Genomic DNA, 19,923 nt, shown 5'->3' with positions numbered 1-19,923 from the left:
CTTGTCAGTTTGAACCAGCTTTCAGGTAGTGTGTTGAGTTGTGAACTCTGTTTTGTTGGGGGACGTTGACGAGCGTGCTGGGTTTGGTGAGTGAGGCAGCCATTGTACATCTATTCTGAGAGAGTGTGTTTGTGTAGCAGTGATCGCTCCTTCATAGCAGGTCGCGGTGGTTCTGTCCCTGTCAGGCTTAACAACGATTTCCCTTATGGAGTTTGTTGTGGGGGGGATTTTAGTGTGGTGTGAACGTGGGAAGAGCAGTTGTCTCGGGAGCACATCCGGAGTTGCAGGGAGTCGCCATTTATTGGTTGCTTTTTCGGACTCTCGGGCGTTAGTGCATAAATACCCATCACAAGTAACACCCGAAGACTAGCGGGGGAGATTAGTTAGATTCTGGTTAGGTAGTTAGAGGGACGGGGTCGCTGTGACGTTGTGGTTGTTTTGGGAGCGTGGGAGCTCAGAGTGCTACTGGTTGGAATTCAGGTGTTGTGTGGATAACTGTAGATGTTATGGCTGCTGTTGAGGATTTTTTGCGGGATCCGTCTGAGGAGGGGTTGGAGCGCTGCACACGCGAACAGTTACTAAAGATAGCTGAACATTTTACGTTGGAGGTCAGTGACAAGCGGTCTAAGGAGAGTATAAAAGCCGCCATTAAAGCTAATTTAACTGACTCCGGTGTGTTAGGACAAGCTAAGTTGCAAGCTGGCGCGACGTGGTTGGACACTGACGTTTTTGATACTAGATTGACTTTTGAACAAAAGCGGGAGCTGCTTTTACTGCAGGCTGGGATAGAACAGAAAAGATTGGATGTGAAAAGGCTGGAGTTGGAAGAACGCAGACTGAGCTCAACTAGTGCGGGCAACGTCCCCCTTGATGCTTCCGGTAGGGGGGCGTCTAGCTCGTTTGATGTTGGGAATAATCTGCGTTTAGTTCCTCAGTTTTCTGAATGGGATCCGGATACCTTCTTTTCCCTGTTTGAGCGTGTTGCTGATAGTCGAGGTTGGTCTGATTTGGACCGGACACTGCTTTTACAGTGTGTGTTCACAGGCAAAGCACAAGAAGCATACTCTGCCCTCACAGGGGAGGAAAGTAAAGTTTATGCCACTGTGAAGAAGGCTGTTTTAACAGCTTATGAGTTGGTACCAGAGGCTTACCGACAGAGGTTTCGGACATGGGAGAAGGCTGGGAAACAAACCCATGTTGAGTTTGCCAGGGAGCTGGGAATCCATTTCAGTAGGTGGTGTGCTTCCTTACAAATTAGCACTTTTGTTGACCTCTGTAATTTGGTTGTCCTGGAACAGTTTAAAAACTCTGTTCCGAGTCACCTTGCGGTATATATCAGTGAACATAACGTGAAGACAGCTGCTGAAGCTGCTAAGCTGGCAGATGAATATGTTCTTATACACAGGGGTGGCCCGTGAGTATCAACCTCGCAGTGATTTTGGTTACAGGAGTGGCAATCAATCTTTTGTGGGAAGTCATGCAAAGGAGGAAGGCATTGGTTCTGATGTGAACAGTAGGTCAGAACGGATTTCCAGTGGGCATGTGTATGTGGATCTATCTGATGTGTGTCATTATTGCAAAGCCAGAGGCCATTGGAAGCGGGAATGCCCAAAAAGAGGTGCTCAGGTGAAATCGGTTGCTTTTGCTGCCTCTGAAACGCATGGTTTTGTTTCCTCTAAACAGGTGGACACAGGACGGAAGTATACTTTGGATCAGGAGGATTTTTCACCTTTTCTTTCTGACGGCCATGTGTCCATGGTGGGGAGTGATGCTACGGTACCGGTAAAAATTTTGAGGGATACTGGAGCTTTTAATTCATATATTGTGAGCTCTGTATTACCCTTTTCTGAGGAAACCAACACTGGAGACCATGTATTGATGCGGGGAATGGGACTTATGGTGGAACCAGTTCCGCTGCATAAGTTGACTTTGACGTGTGGATTGGTTCAGGGGGAGGTTATCATGGGGGTGCGCCCTGCACTTCCGCTGGAGGGAGTGGATGTAATCTTGGGCAATGATCTGGCTGGTGGCCGGGTGTGGGCTGATTGTCCACTACCTGCTCCCATAGTAACTTCTTCCCCTGTTCTAGGGAAGTTGGATGAGAGTGCTCAGTGTTTCCCTGGGGTTTTTACAGCTTGTGCGGTGACGCAAGCTATGTCCCATGCTGAGTCGGCATCCGTCCCTGACCATGAAGGTGGAGGTGCCGAAGATGGTGATTTTTTCTCTCTTTATGTCCCTGATTCTCTTTTGTCTGTTTCTCACAGTGACCTGGTGGCGGAGCAGAGAGCGGATTCTTCTCTTCGTCATCTTTTTGACCAGGTTGTCACTGATGACGAGAGTGTGGCCTGTGGGTATGTGTTGAAGGATGGATTGTTGGTGCGGAAATGGTTGGTACATGGGGAGGATTTTGTTGGGGGTTCCCTTTGTCAGACTGTTGTTCCCTCGAAATTTCGCAGTGAAGTGTTGCGGGCTTCCCATGATCAATCAGGTCATTTGGGGGTCCACAAGACTTATCATTATATCCTGCGTTATTTTTTGGCCTCGGTTAAAAAGGGATGTGTCTGAATATATCAAAACCTGCCACACATGTCAGATGGCAGGGAAGCCAAATCAGAGCATTAAGCCGGTTCCCTTGTATCCGATTCCGGTGGTTATGCAACCTTTTGAACACCTCATTATTGATTGTGTTGGTCCTTTACCTCGTTCTAAGGCTGGGAGTAATTATTTGTTGACGGTAATGTGTCAGACAACAAGATATCCAGCTGCATACCCACTGCGGACCATTACTGCTAGGTCTGTGGTAAAGGCTCTGACTCAGTTAATTTCTATTTTTGGTATTCCAAAAGTTATCCAGTCTGATCAAGGTTCAAATTTTTCTTCTCATTTGTTCGCTCAAGTTTTGAAACTTTTACAGGTCAAACATAATCAGGCTTCTGCATATCATGCTCAGAGTCAAGGTGCTCTGGAGAGGTTCCATCAGACCCTCAAGTCCTTGTTGCGTACTTACTGTGTGGAGTTAAATCAGGATTGGGAAGATGGCTTACCATGGCTTCTGTTAGCTGCTCGTGAGGTGGTGCACGAGAGTACTGGGTTTAGCCCAAACGAGCTTGTTTTTGGACATGCAGTGCGTGGGCCACTTAAACTGTTACATGATGCTGTGAGTCCTTCAGAACCTCCGAGTAAGTTAATTGACTATGTCAATGGGTTTAGACATCGTTTGCATGTGGGGGTGGAAATGGCTAGGGAGAAGTTGACCTCTTCTCAGGAGAAGATGAAGCGCATCTATGACCGTAAGGTGGACCATCGATGTTTTAGTCCTGGTGATCAGGTACTTGCATTATTGCCAGTTGTCAGCTCCCCCTTTCAGGCTAAATTTAAAGGCCCATTTACAGTCCTGCGCAAGCTGTCGGATCAAAACTATCTGCTGTCCACACCGAGGCGTAGGAAGTCAACACAGCTTTGCCATGCAAATTTGTTAAAACCCTATTACACTCGGGAGTCACAGGTATCCAGCAAAGATGAGGAGGTGCAGGTTGATAAGACTGTCTCTGTGGCTACTACAGTAAGTGGATTAGGTTTCTTATCTGCACTTGAAAAGGATGGGGTGATTCCACCTAATGAGAGTTTGTTGACTGGCAGGCTGAAAAATTCTGATGTACTGAGGAATTTGGATTCTTTGTTTGCACATTTGTCTCAGGAGGAGGGCACTGAGTTGACTGCTATGTTTAATGAGTATCGTTGTTTGTTTGGTGATGTGCCCAGTCGAACTCACTTAGTTCAACATGACATCGATGTGGGTGAGGCACAACCAATTCGCCAGCGCTTTTACAGGATTTCTGAGGAGAAGCGGAAGGTAATGGAGGGGGAGATTCGGTATATGCTTGAAAATAGTATTGCTGAATCCTCTGCATCTAGCTGGGCATCACCTTGTTTGTTGGTGGAGAAGGCTGATAAAAGTTTTAGATTTTGTACAGATTATCGGAAAGTGAACATGGTTACAAAATCTGATGCTTATCCGATGCCGCGCATGGAAGATTGTGTCGATCAGGTGGGTTCAGCTCAGTTTGTTAGCAAATTTTATTTATTGAAGGGTTATTGGCAAGTTCCATTGTCTGAGAGAGCTAGAGAGATTTCTGCCTTTATAACTCCCTTTGGTCTGTTCTCTTACTCTGTAATGAGTTTTGGATTGCGAAATGTACCTGCAACCTTTCAGCGTCTCATGAATATGGTTGTGTCTGGGTTGGAAGGGTGTGCCGTATATTTGGATGATGTGGTGGTCTTTAGTGATACGTGGAAGGAACATCTGGCTCACATACGTAAGCTGTTTGAACGACTGGCTGAAGCACACCTGACCATTAACTTGGCGAAGTGTGAGTTTGCTAAGGCTATGGTTACCTATCTGGGTAAGGTGGTGGGGCAAGGGGTGGTGCGTCCAGTGGAAGCCAAAGTAACTGCAATTTTACAGTATCCCGTACCAACAACAAAAAAAGAACTCCAGCGGTTCCTGGGTCTTGTGGGGTACTACCGCAGTTTTTGTAAGAACTTTTCTACAGTGGTTTCCCCATTAACAGATTTGCTGAAGGATAAAGTGAAGTACACCTGGACAGCTTCCTGTCAGAAAGCTTTTGATGATGTCAAATTTGTCCTCTGTTCCTTCCCTGTTCTTGCAGCTCCACAATGGGATCGTCCTTTTGTCCTGCATGTGGATGCAAGTGATGTAGGTGCAGGTGCTGTCTTATTTCAACAAGATGATGATGGAGTTGATCGACCTGTGAGTTTCTACTCTAAAAAATTCAACCATTTTCAGGTGAACTATTCTGTCATTGAAAAAGAGACATTGGCACTAATTTGGGCTTTACAGCATTTTGAAATATATCTGGATTCTGGAAGTGTTCCTCTGGTGGTCTATACTGATCACAATCCCTTAACATTTTTGCATTCATTGCAGTGTCCAAATCGCAGACTGATGCGATGGATGTTGTTTTTGCAGCCCTATTGTCTGGATATCCGCCACATTAGGGGCTCGGACAATATTGTGGCAGATGCTTTGTCCAGGGCACCATGTGCTTAGGTTTAATGTTCAGTCCTTTTTTTTTTCTCCAAGTTTCTTATAGGCTTTTCCAGTGGCTAGGGTGGCTGAGCTATTGAGGTGGGGATTGAATGGGTGATTGTGGTAAGACTGTAAAGTCCATTAGTATTGCAATTGTCACCTAGTTGTTAGTATAAATCGCTGTCTTTTTGGAGTCCCGGTTAGGACTCCATTTGTATGGGGGGGAGTGTGACGATCCCCTTCTGTCCAGTAGGTGTCTCTAGTCCTCTACATGTTTGTTTTTGTTTTTTTTCAGGAAGCAGGTAGATGGACTGTTAATTGCACACACCGGTGAATGATAAAAGGGGACGACTAGTCAGTCACTCGCTCTGCTTGTTTGCCCTCCGGACCAGGCCGGAACGAGCAGCATTGGTCCACACTTCTCTCCGACTGGCTGGCCTGATCTCACGGAGCGTATTTTTTGTAATCAATAAATCGTTGTTGCTATGGATCCGCTCGTCTGTCTCCCTTTTTGTCCTCGCCCTTGAGATGGGCGTGACAGTACATAATTGCATAATTTTGGAAAATAAACAGCTTAAATCAATATACATTTTGCAGAAAATAATTATTGTTTGTAGTCTAAGGGAACTGTGTATATATTGACCCCCCAAATAATACCTTTGCCACCCCTGTTTTAAAAGCCTAGTTCCGCCACTACTTTTGCTGCTTTGCTTGTGGCCACTTTGTAGTCACTATTTGCCTTTGGTATTACATTTTATTTTTATCTGAAAACATATTAAACAAACTATGATATTGTGTGTACTTGAGGAATGCACTCTAGTAAAGCTATCTTTTGCAATGTAAAGAACTTTTATACGTTTATCTCTAATTTATTGCGGTTTCTTGTCTAGGGGGCTTTTGATTCATTATGCCTATTTAAAATATCTTTACCTAAAGAATATGTCCTATAGGCAGGGGTAAAGCTCTATTCAGTGAACCTATATGAGACAGAAAACCAGACGGGAAAAGAAGAAGGCCTGAAACATTGTGGGAAAAACTGTGTAATATTTTCTCTCTACTCTTTCTCAGCCTGTTTCAGTTTCTCTCGATGGCCACTTAATCTATTCAGTGTGTGTTTGACACATAAGGGGGAGGAGAAAGGTCTGAGAGAGAGAGACTGCAGGAGGAGAGAAGGTTTGCATTCCTTTCCATTTAGGTCACGCCTTCCTGGAGTCTTTGACCACTGCCTCCTGAGTCTATGAGTGTGTCTGTATGTGCGGAAAAGGTTTGACCACTGAATAAGTATGTTTACATTTCACAACAGACCAATCAGTTCAGCAGCTGCAAAATAGTTATTAGTTATGCGATCAAAATGATCAGATCAAACGTATTTTCTTTTTTGCTACTTGCTCTTGTAAAGTGTTTCTGTTTCCCTGCAGAGGCATCAGTATTGTATGATAACGTTGACTTTAGACTAAATGAAGAAATGGAATTCAGCCTTTGGTTTAAGGGAAAATGATTTAACTGATATCACATTGGTTAAAAAATTACCTTGCACTGTTTTTTATGCAGCTAAATTCAGGTCTGTGTTATTTTTCATGCAAACCTATTAAGTGTGTTCCTTTGCTACTCCCTCATTTGTCTGTTCCCTACCTCTTAAGTGTCCTATGTTATTTAAACCTGTGTTAAACTGATTTTTTTAGTGTATCCACACTGTTCTTTTTCTCATTTCTATTAAGATATTTTCTATTACGATTTCACATTATTTGCTTTTAATATTTACTTATTCTTTATTTTTTGATATCTCTTTTTTTGTACAAGATCTCCTACTTCCCATTCTGTGCTTCTGTTGTGCAATACAAAAAAAATAACTTTGGAGTTTAATTTTAAGCTAGAGGCTAAGTATTATTTAAATGTTTCATTTTAACAATAAGTATTGCTCCAAAATATTCTGTCGAACAAAGATTTCTGCTATTATCTGTTCAATGACAATTTTTACTTTTAAGCTTTTAATAAAAATTAAGTAAAAAATTGTAGACCGTAATCCAGTGGTCAGAGAGCATTTTTCCGACCTGGAAGAACATCAGATTGGAAAATGTAATATCATTTTACAGCATAGTAAAATGCAACTTTCGAATCATTATGCTCTTCTTTAGAGTCCAACACCACTTAGAACTTAACGATCAGCTAAAACAAATTGTGTGCAGACTGCAAAAGTTAGCTGCTGAAAGAGCCATTTAATCTCATGTTAGAGTGCTCTGTCTTACTGTATATCCCTTTAGCTGATCAGAGAAAGTGGTCCTGTTGATTACGAGGCAATCATGCTTACATGGTAGAGGCCTCCTGGAGGGGATGATTTAATCACTGTACATCATGAAAGGTCCTTGAGAGGAAGGAGCTTGTCCTCAGAGAGCAGAATTTATTAAGAAAAAACTGCATTATGTTACGTAATTATGATGTTAATAGCTGCCTTATTTTTTCTTTGAAGATGTAATCTAACTAAATTCTTTTAACTTGTTGGCAACATGGGATATTGGTTTACTACCACAAATCAATCAATCAAAGCAACTTTTTAAATATGCCCTCTCTGTTTTTGCTGCAAGGAAAGGCAGGGAGCTGAGTTACACATACATTGGCGGAGGAGCTGTAATGTGAGCAGACTTTCAGTATGCCTAGAACATAAATCAGATTCAATCTCAGAATTCCTTAAGAAAAGCAGCTGATGAAGTCAAAGGCTAAAGGGTCATATCATTTGCTCAGAACAATGACTATGTTGGTTAGAAGGAGAAGCAATCTAAAGATTCTTTAGAATGCAGCTGCTTCTAACAGCTGGATGCCTTTTGAGGCACAAAATCTTTACTGTCTGAATTCACTTTTAATCTTGACTTTTTTCACACCTTTTTTAAACAGTGATTATTTTGTTCTCTGAAATAGTGCAAATGCTGTTGAATTCAGTTACAGATATATCTTATTTTTATTAAATTGCTTAAAATTAGGGATGCACGATATAATCGGCCCCCTATCGGTATCGGCCTTAAAACTGAATATCGGATATCGGCCACCCCATCGGTATTTAACCCGATATTTGATCAGCTTCTGAGTTTCTAAAGTCTAAAAAAAAATATATACTTCTTCTTCCTCAAAAACTTCTTTTTACAGACTTAAAAACTTCTAAAGACGAGGGAAAAAATATTGATAAATTAAAATATCCCAATATCTTCATATGCTGATATATTGCCATTTAAAAAACACCATATCAATCTCTTTTACTAATGAAATATTCCTATATGTCATCGTTATGCTACGAAATCCCCCGAAAATTCACAAAATTTTGCCATATTTTTATATGTTGATATATTGACGTGGTATCGATCTATTTTACTAACAAAATCTCACAAGAATTTGCAAAATATCACAAGAGTTTGTAACAGAACGATGAAATTTCATGAGATTTTGAAAGTAAAATAGATCGATACCGCGTTTTTAAAAATCTATTTGATATCAGCATATGAAAATATATTTGAGTATATTATTTTTCAAAGTGTCAGAAATGGATAACAAAACTGCTATTTTCAATGACTACTTATTTTTGTCCAGCTTTAACATCGGTATCGATATCGGTTATCGGCTACATGAGTGTTAAAATTTCGGCATATCGGATATCGGCCAAAATCCCAATATCGTGCATCCCTTCTTAAAATGTATTGTTTATCGTCTTTACACCCATTTTACACACAAAACTCACAACATTGAAAAATAAAGTTCTAAAACATCTAATTCAACCCTGACTGGAATATACGTTTTCTAAGATATGTGGTCTTTTAAATTCATTATTGGATTAATTAATTAAAAACAAGCACTTTTTAGTTAAACCATGAGTTGTATTTAAAACACTGACAACAGGATAGTTCAATTATTTGACATTTCATATCATAAAAAAGTAACCATATAGTTACTTTGGTTGTGCGGTAACTTAGTTTCTAATTTAGTATTTTTTTTTTAAACTAGTAACTATTGTTTCCTACACTGCTTATAATTCAGATATGAATATGAAAGATAAATAAGATAAAACTTGTAAGGTAACAAATGATAAAAAACTTGCTTGATTAACAATATTTTTGGTTCCCAGATGTAGGATTTAATGAAGCACAGTGAATTTAGCCTTTTCTGTACAAGTAACTAGAATGCTTATCAAATTGCTGGTCAAAAGTGGTTCCAAAACAAAGGATGGAGACAAGCTGGAGCCTAGAAGTTAAAGGTTTATAACCCTGGGTGGCAAATTGCTGTACAGTTATGATTGAAATAATTTCCTTTAATGAAGGGAAATATTTAAAGCAACATAATACAAATATTATGAGGTAAATATTGTACTCATTTCATGGAAATATCTCCTGGCACTTTTAAAGGTTTCCACTGCAAACTTGTTTGGGAAATTTTATTGGTCTTCTATCACAAGAACAAAACACAGATTCATTGACAATCACCACTTTTGAATTTTAAATGCAAAACAAATACAAAATTTAAAACAGGGTCCAGGCTGTTCTGACATTTTTATCAAACCAGAGGAAGTTGTCATAGAATGCCTTTTTTAAAGTCCTCTCTGCGCTGGTTTTCTTCTCTTTTTTTACCACTCTCTAATATTAGCTAAAGTTCATTGCAAATCATGTGTGTGTGTGACTCAGAAGCTTCTTTCTAACTCGAGGGCATGCTGGAATCAGCTGCAGTTTTTTTTTTTTTTTTTTTTTTGCCATAGGACAAAGATGAAACTTTGAACTGCTAAGCAGAGATTTCATGTTAAATTTGACGTTTAAGCAGAGAAAATGTGGTACTTTTTCTGCCTTCACAACCGTTTTCACTGTGGTACTATTAAACAAATACACACTTCTGTTTTCCGGTTTTTGAAAAAATCTGCTCTGGTGCTGTTGTAGTAACTCCCTAAATTCAATGGGTTCACTTTGTATGCCCCCTGTTGTTCTTTTTTCCTCTTAACACTGTGTATTGTTATCCAAATGAGCTGTTATACTACAGAGGTTTTAAAATTAGGTATTGTACAATAATACTATATTTTTTTCAAAATTGACAATAAACCTTAAAGTTGTGGATAAAATGGAACATTACAACCTTTTTATTAAGACTTAATATGATAGAACAACAAAAAAGGTAATGCATAACTCTGCAGCAGAACAAAACTAAATCCGAAGTGTAACAGTTAATCAGACATATTTTTTTCTTTTTTTCCCCCCCTGCTTTTAATTTTAATTAAATTATGCTGTCACAAGTACAAAGCGATGAAATGCACTTTCTGCATTTAACTCATCCTATTGGGGAGCAGTGGGCTGCCATTGGATTATTTTTTGGGTTAAGGGTCTTTGCTCAGGGACCCAGAGTGGCAGTCTGTGGAGTGGAGCTTGAACTCAGAACACTGCATGAAAAGTGAGATTTTCGTCCCCGTAAACCCCCGTAAACTCCCGCAGATCTGCCTGATTTTCGTCAGTTTCCGACAATTTGCAACCCGTGCTTGTCCGCGTTTGTCGTGCCACAAATTGTCGGAAACGGACAGTGACGTAGGTGGAGAGCGATCAGCTGTACTAATGGCCCTAATTAGCATATGAATGCAGCAAACCCGCGCGGCTGGCCAGGTCTGGCTTGAATAACCTTCTCAGTATTGGCTGAAACGACTATTCTCAAACAAATGAAATCGCTCGTGATTGGCAGCAAAACCACACGTGGCCACGCCAGGCTTTAATTTTCTTACTGAGTATTGGACGGAACCACTTCTTTTTAAACAAGTAAAGTCGCTCGTGATTGGTTGGCATATATATATATTTACATATATATATATTTATTCATATATATATATATTTATTCATTCATATATATATATATATTCATATATTTATTCATTCATATATTTATTCATTCATATGCTGTGTATTTATGTTATCCTACACTACTACACAATTATTATGCTACCATCAAGGAGATGAATGAATTTATACAGGAAATGAAGATTTGCCAGGAAGCTGTTTATGCAAGGAAAGAGCTTTATTAAAACACACACAACTATATACAACGCGTATCCAAACACATGCGTATCTAAAAATTACAACTCCGTGAACGGTCCGTTTCCTTCCTCGGGGTTGGAGGTAACAGGCAGCATTCCCTCCGAGGCAGGTCCGATGTGCAGACGCATACTGTGCGTGGCCTTGTACTTCGACATCGCTTCTAACCGGGACTGCAGCTTAACACAGAGTTCAGTGAGATCCGGCCTACGAAATGGCGGCGACCGTACAATCCATCCAGAGACACCGCCGACGACGCCATCTTCTTCGTCGGACATGAGGTCGACGGTGGCGGACTTACAGAGTTCCACTTCCTCATCTGCCAGCACACTCTGCCTCGCCTTCAGCAGCTGAAAAAAAAAAAACATGAATCAGCGCACTGCATATGGACACAACACATCTATCAATGCACCTGAAAAATAGTCACCAAATAAAGTCTTACCCTCTTTCGTCTGGCCCGACTCCGAGCAGATAGCCTGGCGGCCTCCGCACGCAGCGTGCTGGCTAGCAGCGTGTATCTGAAGCTCCTGCATACCGTCTCATAATACGTCTTACAGGCAGCTGGAAAACAATTAAATGAGAGTGGTATGAATAAAAAAATAAAAAAAATCAAACGCAAGTCACAGTAACAAGGAAGGAGAAAACATTAAAACAAGTCACTTACACACAATGTCGTCTTTATCAACATCGTGCAAATCCGAGCAAATAGGAGGTCACCGCCTCATTGTGAGGCGACTGTAGTCTGTGAAAAAAAAAAAAAGTACAGCTATGGTCGGTATCCATCCGTATCCATGTCCTTTTACCGCAGAATGAAAGCATATTCTTTAAACCTTACCCCTGCCGGTTCATAGCGCCTGCAATTAGTCTCCGAGTTGTTAAGACGGCATAATGCTTCCTGTGAATCACAAAAAATACACTTTAGTAAAGCTTTAGGCTAGGCTGCTTTTAGCTTACCTAGCTAGGCTAGGCTGTCTTTAGCTTGCCTAGCTAAGCTAGGCTGCTTTTAGCATAGCTACCAGTAATCGAACATATATTTACCGCTAGCGTGGCGTTGTGCACCCGTCTTCTCTTCCTCGAGTTCGTATATCCCGCAAAGTGCTCGACTGCAGATAGGGTGGCCAGATGTCCGGCTTTAGGGCGGACAGTCCGGATTTTCATTGCACTGTCCGGCGTCCGGCGCTGCACCCAGCCGGACGTGTATTTGTCCTCCTTTACCCCCAGATTCCACATACTCCGTCAGCGCTCCGCCCCGCTCACGTACGGAGTACTTGTCTGTCTTCTTCTTCTTCTTGTCGAGTTTTATGGCGGTTGGCAACAAACTGTTAGTAGCATTACCGCCACTTACTGGTATGGAGTGTGGTTCGTGATGGTTTAAATATTGATCCTGATACATTCTACCCTAACTTCTTCTAAACATACATTCACACATTCACACTTAAAAATATAAACATATTTGTGCACAGCTTTGTATATCATTCCTTCACTCACAAACACACATACTATAATTAAATTCTATGGAATAATTTTGTTTTCTTTAGAAATCGAATAATTATTTGTATGTGTTTACTCCCTAAATTTTTCCTCAGTATATCTAATAAATTAACCTTCTCCTTAATGTCTTCAAACTCTCTTCTCATATATCTTCTCTCTTTTTCATATTTATGACATTCTAATATAACATGTTCTATGGTTTCATATTTATCACAGAAATCACATTTGCCCGTTTTATGTTTTTGTATTTTAAAAAGTGTATGATTAAGTCCTGTATGACCAAATCTTAACCTTGTTATCACTCTTTCATCCTTTCTATTTCTTCTTCCATTTCTTCTTTCTCCTACCATCTTCTGAATTTTATAAAACCATCTTCCTGTTTTATCTTCATCCCACCTTTTTTGCCAAATTTCCATAAGTTTCTCTTTAATAATACTCTTTCCTTCTGATTTACTTATTTTAACTATAAAACTAATAGAATGTTTAATTGCCCTTTTTGCCATTTTATCTGCCCTCTCGTTTCCTTCCACCCCAATATGTGCTGGAACCCACACAAATGTAACTATCAGCCCCATGTTTCGTATTCTGAACAGTGTATGATTTATTTCTAATAAAATGTCCATCCTACTATCTGTATTACTTGTCTGTCATGTAAATCAATGAGAGCTGTTCCACATCCTCCGCTCGTCACCGCCCACGTACGTCTTCTCCATCCTTCACCGTCAAAATACGGAGCTGAGCTATTTTTTTGCTCCCCTCCGGTCCGTCCAGATCAAGACCCGCTATTGCAATCGCACCAAACAGAAAAAAGAATGTAGAGAAGACCCGGTTTGTCAAATTAAATTATAGTAAAAACAGATCGGTATCTAGAAATTAGAGCATAGTTTGTATATATTCCCAAAAACTAAAACAATAAATTTAGATTTTATTTCCTGGCAAAACATTCAATTCGGTTTATCCATTAAAGAAAAAAAAATTTGGAATTTTTAATCAATATTCTAATAATTGTAACAAAGTATTATCCATAAATGTCGCTATGCAAAATGCTCCCTCTCAATCTCTGCTCTCAAAAATGAACTTTCCCTTTTCAAAAGATGTCTGAGAAAGATGCAGAATTTAAATGCAATTAAATTGTTTGAGTTAATTGAAGAATTTCAGTTGGTAGTCCCCACTGATTAATTTACTTTAACTACTATTATTTTTTTATTTTATTTTATACTTTGTTCCAGCCTGTGCATTTAATTTTATTTTTCAAAAGCAGGAGTTGTGATATTTCTTCTTGTATTGAAATATTTGTTATTGACTTGTTATTTGAGATTCTTATTGTTTTCTTATATATTCAATAACAACAAAAAAAAAAAAAAGTGGAAATCTAAAAAAAAAAATTAACCATTACAGCCAACTGATTCTGATTAAAACTAATTTTTGAAGTAAATTATTTTGTGTATTTTTTTTTACATAACATTTGCATACACAGTAATCTAGCGTACTTTAATTAAATAAATCAATTCAAGCTAAAATGTAAGAGTCTATAATTAGGCTATACTGAGCCTGATCTATTTCTACCATCTATTTGGGGGATATTTATTGCCACACTTTGGGCCACTTAAAACCAATTTAGCATGCTGACCTATGACCTTATGACCACAGTGTACCAATCTTCTGATGGCTACATCCAACAGGATAATGCGCCATGTTATAAAGTGAATCATCTCAGAATCATTTCTTGAAACTTTTCCACTTAAGTAATTGTGAATTGAGCATATTGACAGACAACATTTTATTTTTTATCTTAAATGCAAATTTAAAAAAAAAATAATTACTGCTCTAAATGTATTGCTCTGTCAGCTAAAGATCTGTTTTGGTCTCTATACTTTAATTAAATAAATCAATTCAAGCTAAAATGTAAGAGGCTATACCTGATCTCTTTGTATCAGAGATTTTCTTACCCAGGGTTGCAGGGGGGGGTAAAACCCCCCCTGCAACCCTGGTTTGCATTTGTATAGCTCACAGCATGTTCATTTACATGTTAAAGCCTCCCCTAGAATTCCATGGGGGGGAGGCATGGGTGGAACACTGCCTAAGAAATTCCACGTCAATTTCTGACAATTTACGGGAGTTTTCGTCGAAGCCTGCAAATTGCCGTATACTGCCGCTAACCTGAAGTTCCATGACAATCTACAGTGCCGTATATTGACGAAAATCCCATGCAGTGGAACCTCTGGATTCCAAGCACAATGTCCTAGCCACAAGGCCGCCCAAAACATACATGTATATACAGTGGGGGAAATAAGTGTTCTACCCCTTGCTGATTTTGCAGGTTTGCCCACTTACAAAGAATGCAACGACCTATAATTTTATACATATGTACATTCTAACAGTGAAAGACAGAATCCCAAAGAAAATTCCAGAAAATCACATTATATGAATTTATTAAAATTGATAACCATCTGATGAGGAAAAACAAGTATTTGACCCCCTGGGCTAACAGCATGTTAATATTTTGTAGAAAAGCCTTATTGGCCAACACAGCTGTCAAACGGTTTTTATAGTTGGTGACAAGGTTTGTGCACATTTCGGCAGGGATGTTGACCCACTCCTCCCTGCAGACAGCCTCCAAATCATTCAGGTTCCGAGGTTGTCGCCTGGCAAATCGAATTTTAAGCTCCCTCCAAAGATTTTCAATTGGATTCAGGTCTGGTGACTGGCTAGGCCACTCCAGAACCTTGATGTGCTTCTTCTTCAGCCACTATTTTGTTGCTTTGGCGGTGGCTTAGGATTGTTTCAATCCATGATGGCATAGTGTGTTACCAACAGTTTCTTTTGTAACTGTGGTCCCAGCTGCTTTCAGTTGATTCATCAGTTCCCCCCTTGTGGTTTTGGGATGAATCCTCACCGTTCGCATGATCAGGGACACCCCATGAGGCGAGATCTTGTGTGGAGGCCCAGACCGAGGGAGGTTGGCGGTGGTGTGGTGCTTCTTCCATTTCCTGATAACTGCACCGACAGTTGATCTTTTCTCTCCGAGTTGCTTTCCGATTCTCTTGTAGCCCATCCCAGCCTTGTGCAGATCAACAATCTTGTCCCTGATGTCCATAGAAAGCTCTCTGGTCTTGCCCATGGTGATGATGTTGGATGCTGGTTGTTTGGGTGTTGATAGGTGTCTTTTATACAGGTAACGAGGTAAGGCAGGTGTATTTGATGTAGATGATTGGTTGAGATTGGGGCTGTGTCTTAAAAAAAGACTAACTGGCTTGTAGGAGCCAGAACACTTGCTGTTTGGTAGGTGGTCAAATACTTGTTTTTCCTCATCAGATGGTTATCAATTTTTATAAATTCATATGATGTGAATTTTTGGAATTTTCTTTGGGGTTCTGTCTCTCATTGTTAGAATGTACGTATGATTAAAATTATAGATTGTTGCATTCTTTGTAAGTGGACAACCTGCAAAATCAGCAAGGGGTCAAATACTTATTTCCCCCACTGTAAAACCAGATTTTACTGAACTTACAGGTTCAAGATTTGCTGAACCATCTTACTCCAGCTTGGACCAACAAACTAAATGCCCTTGATATTGAGAGTGAAAAAAACCCCAGGAGTGAATCCAGCCTGAGTAATAAATCATTCACTGTGTAAAATAATCACAAAAGACCAAAATACAGTGGTACGTTTAATAGCTACAATCACACAGTATTATATCTAGATTAAACACTACTGAAAATAAGTATGATGTTAAATTGCTGCCAAAAATTAGAGGGGCGTATTAAGTTATCACAAAAATGTAATTAGTAATCACAACCGCATATTTAATAACCAAAATTAGGCATTGCAGTGAACGTGAGCATGTATGGTTATTTGAGTGCACTTAAACGCAGCATTGCATGCAGAAAAACACGCTCCCTCTCCCCATCTGTCTGTTCTTGTAGAAAAACTACGCCCCCTCTCTGTTTGGTCTTTTCTGTCCATCAGGCGGAGTTTCTATTCTGCTGGATCTGATTGGCCAAATTTTCAGGTCCTATGTGGTGGAAGCTAGCAGATAACTTGGTGTCTCTGAATTATTTTCTATGATAAGTTGATGATATTACTACATACTTTGAGATTGTGAAGTTATGACTGACTCGTACCAAAATAAGTCAGCAGTTATATTTAAAGCAGTCAAACAAAGTTAATTGTGTTAACCAGCTAGTTGTAGTGTAACAGTAGCAAGTCAATTGTTATCATGATAGGTGTTATCCATTTTAAATTAGGTTATAAAAAATCTCAATGAATAAACCAACCAATACTGACAAAATTAATAATGAGATATCATAAGTGAAGAATAGAAGTTTTAACTCTCATAAGATTAAAAAGGTCTTCAGAGGAAAAGTTTTAACTTGCTGTGGAGTCAAAAATCCTTCACTGTTTTTAAATCCAGTTTATATACCATTATAAACTACTAGAAATTGTGTCTAGCTTTATACTGGCTATGAAACTGACATGGGTAGGTTAGTCTGAGTTATAGATGCTTTGGTAGACAACAAATTAGAGAGAACTGCATAAATAATAATAATAATAATGTTAACATTATAGATAATGTGATCTTGAAGATGAGTAATTTAATATTTTTAGTTTGATTTACCATACTGACTTTAGTGAACTACTATATTTGAATATAATATTGTGTTTCGAACAATTTGCCTGTATGATCTGATTGAACTGTAAAGTGCCTTGAGATTACTTGTGTTGTGAATTGGCGCTATATAAACTGAATTGAATTGAATCGTTTCATTGTTTTGAATTCTGTATGTTCAGAGAGCATCAGAAGTGTGCTTAAAAGGCGAAGAGAATGTCACTTGGTTCAAATAGCCACTGTATATGAGCTGAAAATCCAGCATGATAGAAACTCCCCCTGACTGACAGAAACACCTCCCAAACAGAAAGCGGAGACATAATTTTTCTACAAGAGCAGACAGATGGGGAGAGGGGGGGTGTTTTTCTGCATGCGATGCTGCATTCAAGAGTGCTCGAAAAACCATTCAAATTCGTGATCACTGCTATGTGCTTTTGGTCATTAAAGGAATAGTACACCCAAAACATGATTAGCCTTCATTTTCTACTCACCCCCATGCTGAACAACACTCTGGAGTACTTTTTTGATATCTCAAATGCATCTGGAGATCTGGGAGGCTTCTTGCTGTCTGCTGACATTCAAATAATGGAGGTGCCCAGCACCCGAGGCAGAAAGGTCCATAAAAGTCCACAAAAAACGTTTCAATATTCCTCCATACTGCTCGTCCAATGTATTCCAAGTGTCCTGAGTGGGTAGCATCCAGAATTTACTCGAAACAAAGTCATTTAGAATTTTTTTAGAGCATAAACAGTAGTGTATAGGATTTCCTGAAAGCGCGTTCACGACGCTACGGAAACCGCGGCAGACCAAACCAGACGAAAGTGCGCATTCAGCTCAGCAAAGAACTCATGCTCTTCCTCAACACTGAAGTCCTCAGACATTTTTCTTTCGTTGTTTCTTTCTTTGCACAGGTAAACAGCACATTTCTTCTTCTACGCTTGCATTATTGGCAGAGCAGACGCTGAATGCGCAATTTCATCTGGTTTGGTCTGCCGGCTTCCGTAGCGTCGTGAACGCGCAGGTGCTCGCTTTCAGGAAATCCTATACACTAATGTTTATGCTCTAAAAACATTCTAAATGACTTTGTTTCGAGTAAATTCTGGATGCTACCCACTCAGGACACTTGGAATACATTGGACGAGCAGTATGGAGGAATATTGACAAGTTTTTTGTGGACTTTTATGGACCTTTCTGTCTCTGGCACCATAGACCTCCATTATTTGAATGTCAGCAGACGGCAAGAAGCCTCCCAGATCTCCAGATGCATTTGAGATATCAAAAAAGTACTCCAGGGTGTTGTTCAGCATGGGGGTGAGTAGAAAATGAAGGCTAATCATGTTTTGGGTGTACTATTCCTTTAAATGCGTGGGTTGTGATTAATAATTGCACTGTTGTGATTGCTTAATATGCTCTTCCAATTTTTAGCAGCAATTTAACACAATAAGCAATATTAAAGAAATTAAAGGGGAGGACGCATTTAAGAATCTGTTCCTAATCTGAGGGATGTTTGAGGTTTAAGGCTTAATTCAATTCAATTCAGTTTATTTATATAGCACCAATTCATAACATATGTCATCTCAAGGCACTTTACAGTTCACCAGATCATACAGTGTAATTGATTCAAGATTTTCTATCTAAGGAAAACCAGTTGAATGCACCAACTCATTAACTTGAATGCAATCCCTCAAACTAAGCATGCTTGTAGTGACAGTGGAGAGGACAAACTCCCTTTTAACAGGAAGAAACCTCCAGCAGAACCAGGCTCAGTGTGAGCGGCCATCTGGGGTTCAAGAAGACAGAGGCAGAGATACAAAAAGCAACTGTAAAAGGTGGCCACTTCCAGAAAACACACAGCCAGGCAGATGAGCTCCAAGCCAGCCCCCATGTCCGAAGATGAAGATAGCACTTCAAGCCACATTCAGAGAAACAGGACCACACTGGAAAACAGGCTGATCTCCAACATCTATAAACAAGGGTGTTGATGACAGCAGCACAGCTGATATTTCTCTCCAGGATGGTGTCAAAGTCAAACAGGAACAAATGAGGCAAAGCTATTATGAGAAAAAGCAGAGAGAGCATAACGTTAGAAATTGAACTTACAGATTCTGAAGAGTGGGAGAATAGAGATAGAATGAAGCAGAATGATGAAATAGGGGTCTCTATGTCCTCCAGAAGTCAAAGCCTAAAGCAGTATAACTATAGAGATACCTCAGGATAACCTGAGCCACTCTAACTATAGGCTTTATCAAACTGGTAGTTGGTTCCACGGGAGAGGAGCCTGATAACTAAAATATCTGCCTCCCATTCTATTTTTAGAAATTTTAGGAACCACTAATATACCTGCAGATTGAGAGCGAAGTGATCTGTTAGGAACATAAGGAACAATCAAATCTCTGATGGAGCTTGGCCATTAAAGGCTTTATATGTGAGAAGGAGGATTTTAAATTATATTCTGCATTTAACAGGCTTATTGCATTTAAAAGTGTCCTTTATAATAGCAGCAGATAAAATGTCAATAAACCGTGATGCAGAGATCTTAACTCCAGTCAAAAATGTGAAGTTTCATTCAGTTTATGGTGAAAAATGAATAGTGACTCAGAATGCATTAAACTATGATGAGGTTGAAATGGATTAGCTTAGCTGGTCCCAGGGGTTCTGGTCTGGAAGTTCAAACTAAAAAATAGACAGTCTTATCTCACAATGTAGCCTCTAGCATGAAGTAGCCGGAGCTA

At 39.7% G+C, this 19,923-nt stretch overlaps 1 protein-coding gene across 2 annotated transcripts; it reads left to right on the top strand.

Moving 5' to 3' along the window:
- Positions 1 to 1,419: 1,419 nt before the first annotated feature.
- On the top strand, positions 1,420 to 5,560 carry LOC119792145. 2 transcript variants are annotated; one of them, XM_038298647.1, is made up of 3 exons: positions 1,420 to 2,351; positions 4,671 to 4,771; positions 5,346 to 5,560. In XM_038298647.1, exons 1-3 carry the CDS (start codon positions 2,162 to 2,164, stop codon positions 5,382 to 5,384), a joined length of 330 nt encoding a protein of 109 aa, XP_038154575.1. In that variant the 5' UTR covers positions 1,420 to 2,161; the 3' UTR covers positions 5,385 to 5,560. The 2 variants fall into 2 exon arrangements, with proteins under 2 accessions (XP_038154575.1, XP_038154567.1); XM_038298639.1 differs by lacking the exon at positions 5,346 to 5,560 and having other exon boundaries at positions 4,671 to 5,313.
- Positions 5,561 to 19,923: the final 14,363 nt, after the last annotated feature.

The sequence above is a fragment of the Cyprinodon tularosa genome, unplaced genomic scaffold (assembly GCF_016077235.1).
Source record: "Cyprinodon tularosa strain WSP-4 unplaced genomic scaffold, ASM1607723v1 ctg1111, whole genome shotgun sequence".
Lineage (NCBI taxonomy): Eukaryota > Metazoa > Chordata > Actinopteri > Cyprinodontiformes > Cyprinodontidae > Cyprinodon > Cyprinodon tularosa.
Note: the sequence above shows the minus strand (reverse complement) of the source record. Positions and strands in the feature narration are given on the sequence as shown.

What these genes read in the sequence shown, in the direction of transcription:
- LOC119792145 (XM_038298639.1), top strand. Translation starts at nt 1,756, where the DNA reads ATGGTGGGGAGTGATGCTACGGTACCGGTAAAAATTTTGAGGGATACT. An exon ending in GACGAGAGTGTGGCCTGTGG is followed by an intron (nt 2,352 to 4,670) that starts GTATGTGTTGAA and finishes CTGTTCTTGCAG; the next exon opens with CTCCACAATGGGATCGTCCT.